Source organism: Neodiprion virginianus, chromosome 6, assembly GCF_021901495.1.
Source record: "Neodiprion virginianus isolate iyNeoVirg1 chromosome 6, iyNeoVirg1.1, whole genome shotgun sequence".
Lineage (NCBI taxonomy): Eukaryota > Metazoa > Arthropoda > Insecta > Hymenoptera > Diprionidae > Neodiprion > Neodiprion virginianus.
Window position 1 is genome coordinate 27,398,182 of NC_060882.1, and position 13,592 is coordinate 27,411,773.

General features: G+C 37.5%; 1 protein-coding gene across 2 annotated transcripts; it reads left to right on the forward strand.

Annotated features, from left to right (window-relative positions):
• Nucleotides 1-347: 347 nt before the first annotated feature.
• On the forward strand, nt 348-6,599 carry LOC124307907 (uncharacterized). Of its 2 annotated transcripts, none has more exons than XM_046770086.1 (6): nt 348-702; nt 3,515-3,683; nt 3,943-4,112; nt 4,625-4,684; nt 4,850-4,962; nt 5,117-6,599. In XM_046770086.1, the coding sequence occupies exons 1-6, from the start codon at nt 595-597 to the stop codon at nt 5,373-5,375; spliced, it is 879 nt and encodes a 292-aa protein (XP_046626042.1). In that variant the 5' UTR covers nt 348-594; the 3' UTR covers nt 5,376-6,599. The 2 variants fall into 2 exon arrangements, with proteins under 2 accessions (XP_046626042.1, XP_046626041.1); XM_046770085.1 differs by having other exon boundaries at nt 351-702; nt 3,919-4,112.
• Nucleotides 6,600-13,592: the final 6,993 nt, after the last annotated feature.

A 13,592-nucleotide genomic window follows, 5' to 3' on the forward strand; every position in this document is an offset into this window, starting at 1 on the left:
AAAATAATGTGAAAAGTGAAGGTATGAATTTTTTATCGTTTCAACCGTTTCCGATTCTCAGTATTTCGAGTCTGAAATTTTGTTTACAAATTTGTTACTCCTTCGAGTAAACTGTATCGTTTTATACACGTGTGGAACGGCTTACGTGTTAGGTGTAAAAACGGTTTCTGGGTAATAAAAGAAACGAAAAGATCTTCACCGCATACAGATTAGGGACACCGCAGCGATGCGTTGAAAGTTTCAATAAAGAGCGCCCCCCTCGCATAATTATAATAACGATCCGCTAGCGCTCCATACAGGAACTTGACTGACGGGTTGACCGCCGCTACTGCCGCTGTTATGGTTGTCATTTGAAAGTGAAGACTGGTTAGTGGTCAGTGGACGATCGGAGTAGTGAGTGGAGTCGCTCAGCGAGCAGTCGCGAAAGCGTTATAACCAGTTGCAACAAGTGCAAACAAGACGCGAGTTATTTGTTTGCCAGAAGGATTTCGACAAAAGTATCAAGCACGGAACGAGTTGGCAATTTTCAAATACAACGTTAAATTATCATAAAGTGACTGAAAGACACGCGCGAGCGTCAAGGATCGAACCGTTATGCAAACAACGATGTGTCAAACGATGGACTGCAGGTGCCAAAAATCTACGCGAACAAGAAACACTTGGGCGTCCCGTTTGCTGTTATTTGCAATTTTTACTCTTTGGGTATGTGTTGACTTTTCTTTTCATTGGTCTCCATGTGGTGATATTTTTATTTATTTTTTTCCTTTTTCGTTTTTATCTCGAAAGTAACGATATTTCATCCAACGATGTTACGTGTATCTCATTCCTTCTCTTTAACACATTTTTTACGCGTGTTTATGAAAAAATCATTGGTAGGTACCGTAAGAGCTTGTTTTAATAACCACTGTGTAAAATTGAACTTGCGATTAGAGATTTCTTGGGAACGTAACTCACTTCAAAATCTAATTTAGGAATATGGAATGCGACACGCATATTTTGTTTACACAGTCTGATTATACCCAAATATTATATGCATTTTTGAATACGAATGTGACTGCATGGGGCCCAATGCCGTTTAGAAAATATTGTGAACGATGATAATGCATTCGATGTATATATATATATATATATATATATATGTGTGTGCGTGTATACGTACATCGAATGCATTATCATCGTTCACAATATTTATATATATATATATGTCCCCTTCGGCAATCTTGTTATACAAATATGTGATACTCGGTATGTATAGATACATCGATAACGATCATAATTGCTTCAACGGTGGTGGTAAACATTTTAGCTCGCATTTTAGTGAATTTTTGATTCACGATAGAGACCCGTTTCTACATAATAAATGAAGAGGAGAATTAAAAAAAGGCTGTAATCAGTGTCTGCGACCATAAATTAAGAGAAAAAAATAAAATAAAAAATGGTCAGCTAACGCTTTTTTCTTTTTTGCGTTGAATAATTGAATTTGTCTAGAAATTGGAAAAAATGGGACGTGTACAGTCTTTTTTATAATCCTTTTCTCGAATTAAAGAAACTTTTAAACGGTTGAACTCGGTCATAACATTAGACGGAAACACGATAACCTTCTTCCGTTAAATCGTTATCTTAACCTACAACTGCGAGAAAATATTTACCGCAAATTATAATGGAACCTTGTACGGGCATTCTTCCTCTTATAACTTACGGCAAGGATTTATTCTCATTATCGTTGTTTGAAGCTCGTTACGTTGTAAGCATTCAGGATTTCTCAATGAATTTTTTTTTCTTCTATTTTCACATAATTCAGGTATATCTGACAATAACGAAGTAATAACATTAAAACTATTTTTCACTCCTTACGCCTTAGTTTACGTGTATAATAGAGCAATATCCTCGTCGAAGTATGTGCAGAATTTAGTCAACAAATAAACTGCGAACTTCAATGACTAGCAAACTGAACTGGTTCATTGTGGGAAAAAGTGTAAACGTTGCCAGCCGCATCGATTCCGCATTTGTTAAAGTTGCAGTCTACAGAGACTCGTTATCAGATCGTTGATAAATTTGTATAATAAAAACGATTTCTAAGTACCGGATGAAAGTGCAGAAGGAAATTACCACAATAAATCAAACTTGAACACCAAAAGCGTGTGAGATATATTTAAACGGCTGTATCAACCGCAAAAATTACAATCAATACGAATCAAAATCCAGCTAATCATTAGAAATTCTTTCCTGTTTGCGGTTTTTCGCTTCAGCACTACGGGACATTGTTAAATATGATTAAAATTTTTCATTTTGTTTTATTAATTAATTTTTATTTACCAATCATAACATCGTGCATCTTGTCAAATAGAAACTGAAACGCTTTCGATGCTCATTCGCGGTGAGAACTGCTCGGCGCAACACCGTATACCGCAAGCGAGTTAATTAGGTATACAAGAGTCTCCGGTACAACGCAAGGACGACCAGTTCCCTCGGTGGGATTTGTATTTTTGTGACATTATTTCTTGTTATTATCGTCACTATCATTATACATAATTATAAACGCACACTGGCGTTTTGTACATTCGCATACACGCGATGCATGCACGGATAAAATCACGTGTATGAACGCAACACACACTTGTATAAATCGCGAATTCCGTATCGGCGTGAATGACCCGAACTAATATACATATAATAGCTGAATTGAAAATCACAAAGCAGACAAAGATTCCGGGTAATTTCGTTGATATGTTGATTGGGAAATTTAACGCGAAGCAAAGGGTGTATTTTACCGAAATACGCCTGCACGTCGGCAACTCGAAATACATTTTAACCGATCGTCATTTGTCTCGTCCTTCCCGATTGACTGACTCTTCTCCAACCTCTCCAATCATGAACTCCGAAACAAATGTCGATCGGTTAATTTGTCATACAAGTTGCCGAAATGCAGGCGGTTTTAGTTTGGATGTACCCTGAATTGCATAAATGCAGGCGGATTCACTCGGTGTTAAATTGCTCATGTAACATTTCCACGAAATGACCTGATATGAAGGAGACAAGAGTTTGTGAAAATGTTGTGTATCGTGTGTATTCTCATATCTCTGGGATTTGGAAAAAAAATATCAAAGATTTGTGCCATCAAATGGAAGATTGAAAAACATTATCATTATTGGACACGACTTGTTCGAAACTATTCGTCTCTTCTCGGGTACAAATTGATCAGTAAAATTATACCGCGATTTGATGACTAACAAATTTTCTTCACTCATTCAACTCGACCCAACTTTACTCCATTCGGTTTAGGTGTAACAAAGAACGCTTGGAAGGAGCTGAAAAGTCCCACTTAAACTTTAAATTTTCATCATTCTTTACTTGTGTAACAACTCCTAGTCGCAATTTTTGTTAAAAATTCGGAGCGGTTCAACATCCAGTCACCTCTGTCCTCTTTTCCTCTGGCATTTTACATTCTCAGTTTCTTGAAAACAGGAAAAACAGTCCGGAAAATGCGGTAACGACTTGTTAATTATCTCCTCAGGCGGTGCAGCAAGTGCAGTCCATGCCCTCCAGGGATGTGACAGAACTCGATTCCTTCTTCAGGACCCGAATTCCGGTAGAATCTCACCGGCGAAATCCCGAGGTCCGAGAAACAACGTCGAACAACAGAGTGAGAAGTCGAGGAGAAACGATCCCGGAAAGTCGACGAAGTAAGTGAGAAAAAATGGTTTGTCTTTGTCTTAACGTGTGTGCAGAGAAAAAGTTTACTTGTTATATTACCTACCGATTGTTTAGAATAAAGTGCAACAAAAGCCCGACACTTTGATCCTTGATCGATATAAAATTTGCGTATCATCGGCGTAAATTCGCCAACCGATTTATTTGACAAAGTTACGTTGTTCGTAATCTCTGATCGGAGCTTAAAATAATGTGAAACTCCTACAGACAGCGGCAATATCAACTTTCCAGAGGAAGACGTAAATCACCGTAACACTTCGACGCGTTTCACGGTTCCTGTCCGGATGAAATCCTGCACTGGTCAGACATACTGCGAGGAAGTTGAGTCTTATCCCGAGGATATCGTGAGGAACGTATTAAGGAGAAATGAAAATTTGAAGATATTCGCCGGCATCGACGAAGTGAGTTTCAATAAAATATTTCCAAATTTCATTATAATTGACCGCGACGAAAAAAAAGATATACGTCTAGAAGAGAAATAATGAAAATATTCCGTAAATTTCGTAGTACAATTAATCGTCAACGCACGTCGTTTGTCACTGCTGAGAAATCCCGACGCCTCGGTATCCTGGAATCGTTGCATTACCAACGCTGTTCTGCATATTATGCGGTTGTTCGCTCGCTGCATATCGTTACATGTTACTTATCATACTCTCTGTATTGACAAAGCATTGAAAATAATTATAACAATGACCGTGATGCGATGCGATCAAATTCCGATGACGATTTCAAACTCCGACACATGAATCGCTCGGTAGAATAATCTCGATCTTAATCAATTGCTTTTACTTTTTCGTCATTAATTTTACATCGCATTTATGTGAACGATTAAAATCTCGTTCGATGCAATAGAATTATTTTACCGTAAAATTTTACAGAATATAATGACCAAGGCGTGACAATCTCGTTTCAGATCCAGATCGATCACAGGCTAAATCCATCCGAAGGTACCGAATCGCTTTGCAATGCAGAGGTGAGAATTACACCTACATATAAATATTTCACTCGTTAAATAAATGAGAATAACAATAATACTTAGATTACTACACATCTCATAATATAATGCAAAAATTAGAATATAGAAAATGATATTTTCTTTCAAATCGTAAGTACACCGAAGTTAAAAATTACTTTTCAGGTAAGGGTCATATTTCCAAAAGAGGGGGAAACCGATACAGGCGATCGGCTGCTCATACTCCAGGATCCCGCGAGTGGTTTCAAGCAGGGTGTGCAAATCGAGAGCTGCGGAACGTGAGTATACACGTGTATAATAATAACAACAACAACAATAATATCTTACTTCGAGAATAAATCGAATATCGACAAGTTTCGACATTTTCGAATCAAATCGTTTCTTTCGCATCGTGCTTTTTTTTTTTTTTAATTCTCTTTCATTACTTTGCAGAGGGCAGATCGGCGGCGCTTGCAAGATAATCGACAAGGCCATCCTCGGATACAAGACGGAATGCACACAGAAGTACGTTTACAGAGTAATGGCTGCGCTCTCGAAAGACATGAAGGGGGAAAAGGCACGCGTCAAAATGCCCTCGAGCTGCTGTTGTCAGATACAGTTTGTCGGTTCGCGAATCGGCGGTCGCATCGGGATCGACAAGGATCAAAGTCCAGCGCAAAATACGAAGACCTCACACTCGCGACGCAATTGAGTTGACAATATTTGTTCGACTGCGTTTTTAGCCCTATTTTTTTTTTTTTGTTTTTTTCTTTCTTTAGTCTTCATTTTACTCCAATATGTTTGACGAATTTAAGTTATTCGTTACGTTATAATTTACGTTTGTGAATTAATTGAGGGGAGATAAAGAGGGGGAAAAAAAAGAAGGATAAAAGTGAAAGCTTCTGTGAGAATTAAATTTTATCGCCACATATACATCGTAGCGTGATTTTTTATTATCTTCGATTGTCAACTTTCATTTCATTTTCTCGTTTCTCTTTCGTCGATTTGATTCTATTTTTTTTATTAATTTTTATCTCGTTCTTTTTCATTTTTTTGCTGCCGTTCTTCAAACCAAAAATATTGGGCAAGATTTAAATCAATATGTTTATTTCAAATTTTAGGGCATATATATGATAACCTACGTTGTGTGTAATATTATAAACGCTACGAAATTATATAGAATTTAGCGATGACGCTTATTCTAAACCGAATCATATATAGGCACAGTACCGTGACTCAATTCCTATTAAATTTTTGATGACGTAACACGTTCGACGCAGTTCTACCGTTGTATATAACGTGACCTTAAACCATGTTACGCGCAAAACCAGGTGCATTGTGAACGAAAACATCAAGGTTTACCATTATCGTAATGATTTTTATTTTCTCATATTATTCTTAGCATTCATCGGTATGCATAATTGTTAATGAAATGTCTTCGTGACATTTAATTGTAAGAAAACGCAGTTGAAGTGAAAATATTATAAATACAATGGAATAAAAAATCGAAAATCAAAAGCCACAATATTTTAAACACCAAAGTAGCGTTTACATTAGGCGTACTGTATTTTATTTGCTTTAAATAATTCATCATAATCAAGTAGGTACTTTATAACTTAATGACCTTTTTCGCATTTAAATGCTTCGTTATTACGTCGATTATTTCGTTTAGATATGAAAAAAAAAAAAAAAAAATTGAAGAGCAAAAAAACTTTCAAATCTTTGAAGAAAAATTACTCTATTATAATTATCGTTATTGTATCTTGTTCTTAAATTAGATACGCAGAGTAAGTAAACTTCTTTCCAGATTTGTAGATACAAGATTCGTTAAATCGCGTCATAGACTGTATCATTATTTTGTAATATGTACTTATTACCCTGATTATTTCGAATGAAATGTACGTTTAAATAAACGTATTATAATGTTTATACACAACTTTAAGGTTTAATTAAATTGCCTCTGCCGATATGTATAAATTGAAATTATTTGTCGAGGACGATTCAAGAACTGGAGATCGATGAAAGGCTCAAGATACCCGCATCAAAGTATAGAGACATAAAAAGAAATTTACTAAACTGTAGGTACCTGAAAGAAAATTTTCCCTCGTCACGCGACACGAAATACTATAAAATGTACTCACGGTATGTAAAAACCTGGAATTAAAAACGCCTCGAAACAATGTTAACGCGTGTTTATCTAATTTTCAAAAATATACAATTCGTTCATCTGAATTGTGTTGATAAAAATTTCGAGACACATTTTTCCGAAGAATTTGTGAAAATTTTTCTACCAACGAGGCTGAATAAATCCCTTTTTTCAATCTTCAAGCTCTTTCCCGTATTCTCATATAAATCAGTGCGAATCGACCCTCGGAAATCTGGATAACCTAGATTAACGTTTTTCCCATTTGAATCCGTATACCGTGAAATTAATTCGCCTAACTTTGAGTAGCTAATTTCAAAAACGGGTTTTACCTTGTACCCGAAAGTTTACGCAATGCTACCCACATTATTTTGCAAAACGATAAGAGCAGAACAATAAGAGTCTGATTGTATACCTGGGGGATGTTCGTAAGGCTGTTGATTCTTCGGGAAAGGTAAAATCGTTCGTATACACGGTTATTAATACACACAAAAGAGACCGACCAATTTCCAATTTACTCTGAAACTCCCGCGTGCGTTTCCGCTGATGTATACTTACAACGACAACCTAATAATATATCCCGTGTAGCAATGGAATTTACCGTATAAATCGCGTTTGTAGAGTCCGGTACGCGGTGATCTGCAGATGATGCAAACAATACCGGATATATATATATATTTTCCACTTGTCCTCACGTCCATGGGATTACCATGGTGCTGCAGGGACTGATGTATTATATTAGGGGGACAGCCGACAATTAATCACGTTTCGTTCCGGCGTTCGAGCACGCGGATGACGATACAACGATCGTTGTGAAAAATGAATCAATTTGCTTCCCAGAAGCCACGAGAATACGGGACAAAAGTTTGGTAACACTTGTTTTTTCCTAAATCCACAAAGAAAGAAAACAAATATCTCTACATCACGTGTTTGCAGATATATTAATCAATTCGATATTCGTTTAACAATAGTTTCGTTTTGATACAGCTTAGAGAATTATCACGGAGATAAATTCCATCACAACTATACCGTGATTGAAAAAACGAGCCAGACCCGATTCGTATAATTTTTTGATAAATTACTCGGCGAGTGATCGGTGCATTTTTTTTTTTTTTTCTCATACGTTGTTGATTACCATGATTTTTCAGAATCAAGTCCTAGCATTGATTTGCAAATTTGTCAAGTTGTTGTTCTTCTTAAAATTTATAACCGATGCTTCTTTCCTGTCAATCTGTATTCACTGAACTGATGATCTTGATTCCCCAACGTGACGTTGTTTCCCCCCTACCCCCTCCCCCCAATACAGATAAACGGTATTTTCGTGAGAAATGAAGCAGAAAGAGAAAATAATAAAAAAAAAAGAATTAAAAATAAAAAAAAAAAAAAGAATCGTTAAACGTTGCAGTGGAAATAAACTAACCAATTAAAGATATTCAAAAAATTTCAATGCCGGGAATTTCAGTCGATAAATAATTAGTGGCGTACCGGAATCGTCGTTTCATAATTATACGTTACACCGAATAAACGTCGATGAGATATTTTTTTGTGTAAACCGTAATTATCACGATAACATAATAAAACCTGCCAGAAGAACCTATCGATATTATAAATTTCGTTACTATATCGATACCTCGTTAAATATAACCAACGTATTTATGTATATAATAGGAACGATTCAATTACAGTTCATCAGACTTGTAGCGTACACGGATGCTGCGTGTGATACCGGAATATTACCCGTCTATTAACGATGGAAAAAAAAATTCGGCTAGTTAGCCGCTGGGAATTCGTGCCGTTAAATGATCGATAAATTGGACCGATCCATCAGCCAACCGATAATTAAATGGCGATGATGATAATTCAGGGGCGAACAAAGTATCGTTGAAAGATGGCATAACGTCGAGGGGATGAACAGCTCCTCCCTTTAATAATCAAGCACGGCGTCGGTTTCGCTGCAGCGAACTGCAGCAGGATGCAGGCTGCACAGACTGCAGACGGAGTATAAGTTCCGAGTGTAATATAACGATCGCCGCGGTGAGTCTAAGTAAGTGTTGAGATAAAAGCGTTTGCCGGATATTGCGCATAGTCGGTATAAATTATTATTGACAGGTTACAACCGGCGGCTTGAATTATGACGACGTAAGTATATATCGTTCGTATAATACATAACGGCACCCTCCCTACGTACCTATCTTACGTATTTACCATTCAACCTTACGATGCCCACAAATTGGCAACTCCATTATCGCCGGGGTTAAGATAGGAAAAAGAACGACAAGTTTTCACAGAATAATATACCGTGAATTCTTCTTTTTCTTCCTATTATAATTGTTATTATTACACACACATATTTCGTAAGAGAGTTCGTGTATAATTGCCAAGAATGGATGGATAAGTGGAAACCGCATTGTCTGAATCAAAAGATAGAAAAGTTAGAAAAGATAGATAAATAGATAGATATTTGGTTTACAAATGTGCAGTACGTTGTACAGAACAATTAATTACCCCTCAGTCCTTAACTATTTTCATTTTTTACCACAATCGACAAAATACCGTTCTAGGTAGAAAATGAAAATTAGTTTTCTAGCTGTTTCCGAAAACTCTGGTATCCGTTACTATTCTTTCTCATTACGATCACTGTTACTATATTTTCATGCAACTGTTGCGAAAATTTAACGCTTGTGCAAGAATAAATTGACGTTAAAGCCTTGTTTGACTAAAAAAGTAGAGTAAACCGAACAAACTGATTTTGCGTTGGAATTACCAAAAAAAGGATCGACGATAGCGCAAAATGATTACGCGTACCTCGGTTTTCGTAATTCCACAATATTCAAACAATTTTTTTAACGATGTCTGTTTCACTGAGTTTTTCTAGTTACTGTAACAAAGGAATTTCTTCTCAGTGTATAATATAGGTATAAGGTCTTGACGAAGAAAGGGAGGGAAAAGAAACGACGAAGATATATTTAGAAAAGCAGAAGATCGACGTTAAATAAATTCGCAATTTTTTTGCTTAAAAGCTGCATCGGCTGCAGCTCACACCTTTGACAAAAGACTCGAGTTTAGACGCCGCTGCAGATGCCCCAGCTTATCTTCGCATCTTTATTACAGCATGTTCCTACTTATCCTTGTCCTACAAAATGGGTCTGCACAGCCGTAAAAGTATAGTACATAAACGTATATACATACAGGGTATACACAGATGTAAGTATCATCTTGAAGCAGATGTTCCGCAGATATGTTTTGCACGTACTGGACCTGCGAGAAAAAAGCCTCGCGTATTTCTTCTGAATTTTAATACCGCCCACCTCGTGTACGGCATGTTTATTGTTTACACACGTGTATAATGCACGGAAAAGAAACGTCACTCTACGTATTCGGTCTGGGTCTGATTATTCCGATGGAATTTCAATCCGTACGATCATGCGAGTTTCCCTCTTGCATCCGTATGAGAAAAGGGAATAATTAGATGAGGCAAAAGACGGGGATCAGGAAATGTCAAAGTCACCGAAATGATAGATGATTTAAATTAGAATTTAAGAAATCGGGTCAATTTCTTTGACTAGTTGAACAGCTAAGTTTTTTTTCTCTATGGTATAACGACAATGAAAATTGTGCAACCTGTATTACATCTACTTGAATATTTTACTTATTTTCATTGCCAAACAAATATCGTCAGATTGTTTATCAATACCATATGTAACATGTATGTATAAGTTATACATTATTCGAGTAAAATTTGAATATTACCGAGGAAAAAAATGGTTTTTTCTTTCGTATGGAATACTGAAAAAATCAGGCATTCGGATCAATTTCTAGACAGAGCGTTGCGTGCACGAGTTCGTTCAATATCGCGGTCCCAATAAATACCAACACGCGTCTAAATTGTACACATATAGAATGTAACGTGTAAGCTCATCTATTTCTATGTAATATATCGTATATTTTATCGCGAGGATAATTCGCCGCGCTACGAAAACTAGCTGACAAAAAGATATCGAGTAGTATAATACTTGTACCTATATACAAGCTCCACATTTGCGTCTCGGTCAAGGGTAGTATAATATATTCTCACGTACAAGATTCACTTTGCATTTCCCGCTATAAAAATTTGTAAGAACGTAAAACGGAACGATGCAACAATTCATTATTATACGTATTTCCTTCCGCTGTGTGGTAATACTCGGTGTGAAAATCAATCGCGGATGTACCAACCTGCCAATAATATCTTTTGGCAGAAATCAACCATGCAGGCAGCAAAGGCTTTCAACGACCGCGTTGCGACCCGGCCAATCGCCGACTTAATATATACCCATCTATACGTACACCTACATACCCATGTAGCACCTGCCTGCTGCAGTTCAAACTGCAGCAATGCTGCTGCCGCAGCGAAATCGCGTTTCACGGATGATCGGAGTTGACGCCATTTAGCAATACCGCGTCTCAGAAACGCTGCGAACACGTATATCTGTAGAGGCAACGTGAAAAAGAGACCGGCTAGTCACTGCGGCAGGTTTGTACAACTTTATACAACGCGAGCATGTCTTACGCATTTTTTTCATGGATGTTTTCCGGTCACAAATTACTCGCTTCTATGGCGGTAAAGTGAGTCAAGTGCGAATGCGCACGCGCGGTGTACAGTAAAGACCAGTTTTAAGTAAAGACGCGCATGCGCAGTCGCGAATAAGTTCGCATTACGAGATCCTAACCTCAATTTCGTGTTTGGTGAAAAAACGCGTGACATACACTTGTCGTATAAAGAATCGTGTGGAACGAGGAGAGAAATATTCGTCTTCGGCTCACCTACGATTCATATTCCAAATTTACGCCCGATCTGTAAAGACCGAGTTTACCTTTTTGTAACACAATATACTATTGTAAAACTTGTAAACGAAACGGATAAACCCGTCGACGAGATATGTAGGTTATGAAAAATGAGAACCGACGAAACGAGAAAAATGATTGAAAATTTGCAGGTTCACTTGTTTTTGGGGTGGAGACTTATCATCCCTTCGCCTGTAAAAGTAATTCTTTTCCCCTGATGCTCGAAGGACGAAAAGGACAGTGGGAAAGGGGATCGATGACGTAATACATCACCGAACCGCGGCTCGGCAACTTCCCGAAAAAATGAGCCTCTGTAAACAGGCCTCTCGTATATTATAGACATGGTATAAGTATAGGCGCACAAAGGGAATCGATCGGCTGAAAATAGCCCTCAAGTTTTATTAGAGGCCTAAAACGAGAGCCGCAGGATCTGTGAAGGAATAAAGACGTGTAGGCTGCAAAGTCGACTGACCATCTTTTCCCTCGCGCCTTCCTCATTCGTTACACTCTCGGCTTTGGCGTCTTGTTTACCGATTAAAAAAAGCGACACCTTGCAATTAGTCCCGCAGGATACAACGCTGCGTACCATTGTCTGTCTTATTCGTAAGGCCTCAAGCTACGGATACTTGCTTCGAGGTACACCTCATATTCAACACCCACAATTCGGGTCTACAGACTGCAGGACGAACTAGGAAGGCGAGAAAAAGGAACAGGAAGAAGGAACTAGACGCAAAGTGAAAAGCTAGACGACGTGAGGTAAACTGCAGTTATTACAGAACTTTTTGCAGAGCGTTAAGAACTTCGATAAAAAAAAATGAACATTGAAACGCACTGTACCTACACAAGTTGTAAATCATGGGTTTCAAAATTTTAGATTTTTGTTTCCGAGTATCATTCGATCGAAATACCTATGTAGTATCGGAACAAAAATTAAATGACGATAAATACGAGTTACATTCGACATGAATTGAATTCATTTTTAAAGAAAATTATGCTAGAATTGTTTCAAACCAAACGATTAAATTGTATTTATACCCAATATATTTTTACTTTGAACACGAAAATTTTCTCTGATACAGGTTTGTGTTCAAATAGACGCGTTTGTTGTGTACGTGAATTGAAAGAGTATTTATTTTTAGCATGGAAACGAAGACCGCTAATTTGATTCTATATAAAAAAAAAAACGTTGCATTATCGAAAAGCTCAAGATTATGCTTTGTAACGCAACGAAAATTCACCTTGACTTCTTCGATTCGCACACCTTCGTAGCCTCGTTATTGCCTTTACAAATTATCTCCGCCAAAAATGTATTCGGAATTTGACAATTCTCAAGGATTCATGAAAAATCCGAGTTTAAGCGAACATCTTATAAAATGAGGAAAAAATTGATTATCGGGGTTGCAGAGGGCACGGGATTTGGGTGAACTGGGCGAAGGCATAGGTAGAAAGCGAGTCGGGGAAACATCGTAAGTGGCTGCGGTATTTGGGCAGTCAGATCGATGGGAGGACCGGCGTCCCGGCGCCTAGCGGACGTCCAACTCGCCCGCAGCCTAGGTTCGCAACTTCTGCCGTAAAGCTTGCAGATAAACAGTTATATCCCTGGATAGAAATATAAAATCGAGATCTTGCACGGAAACGCGCCCCTTTATTTGTATCCACAAGAACAGCAGTTTTCCATTGGCAAACGTTGCTACGGCTAGATCGAATTTCCCAAGTCCTGCGTAAGACGCGCCTGTGATAGCGACTGTATGTAACCCTCGGTGAAAATAATTTCTACTATTTTCTACGAATTTTTCAAGAAGTTGGAACATTTCGTGCAATATTCTAGAAAAAACTGTTTTCACTTGTCATAAAAAACTTGTAGATTTTCATGAAAATTTATATTTTTTCAGTAATATTTAAAAAATTATTGAAATTAATAAATTAAGAAAACTAACGATTCTTCATAAGAAAAACTATACA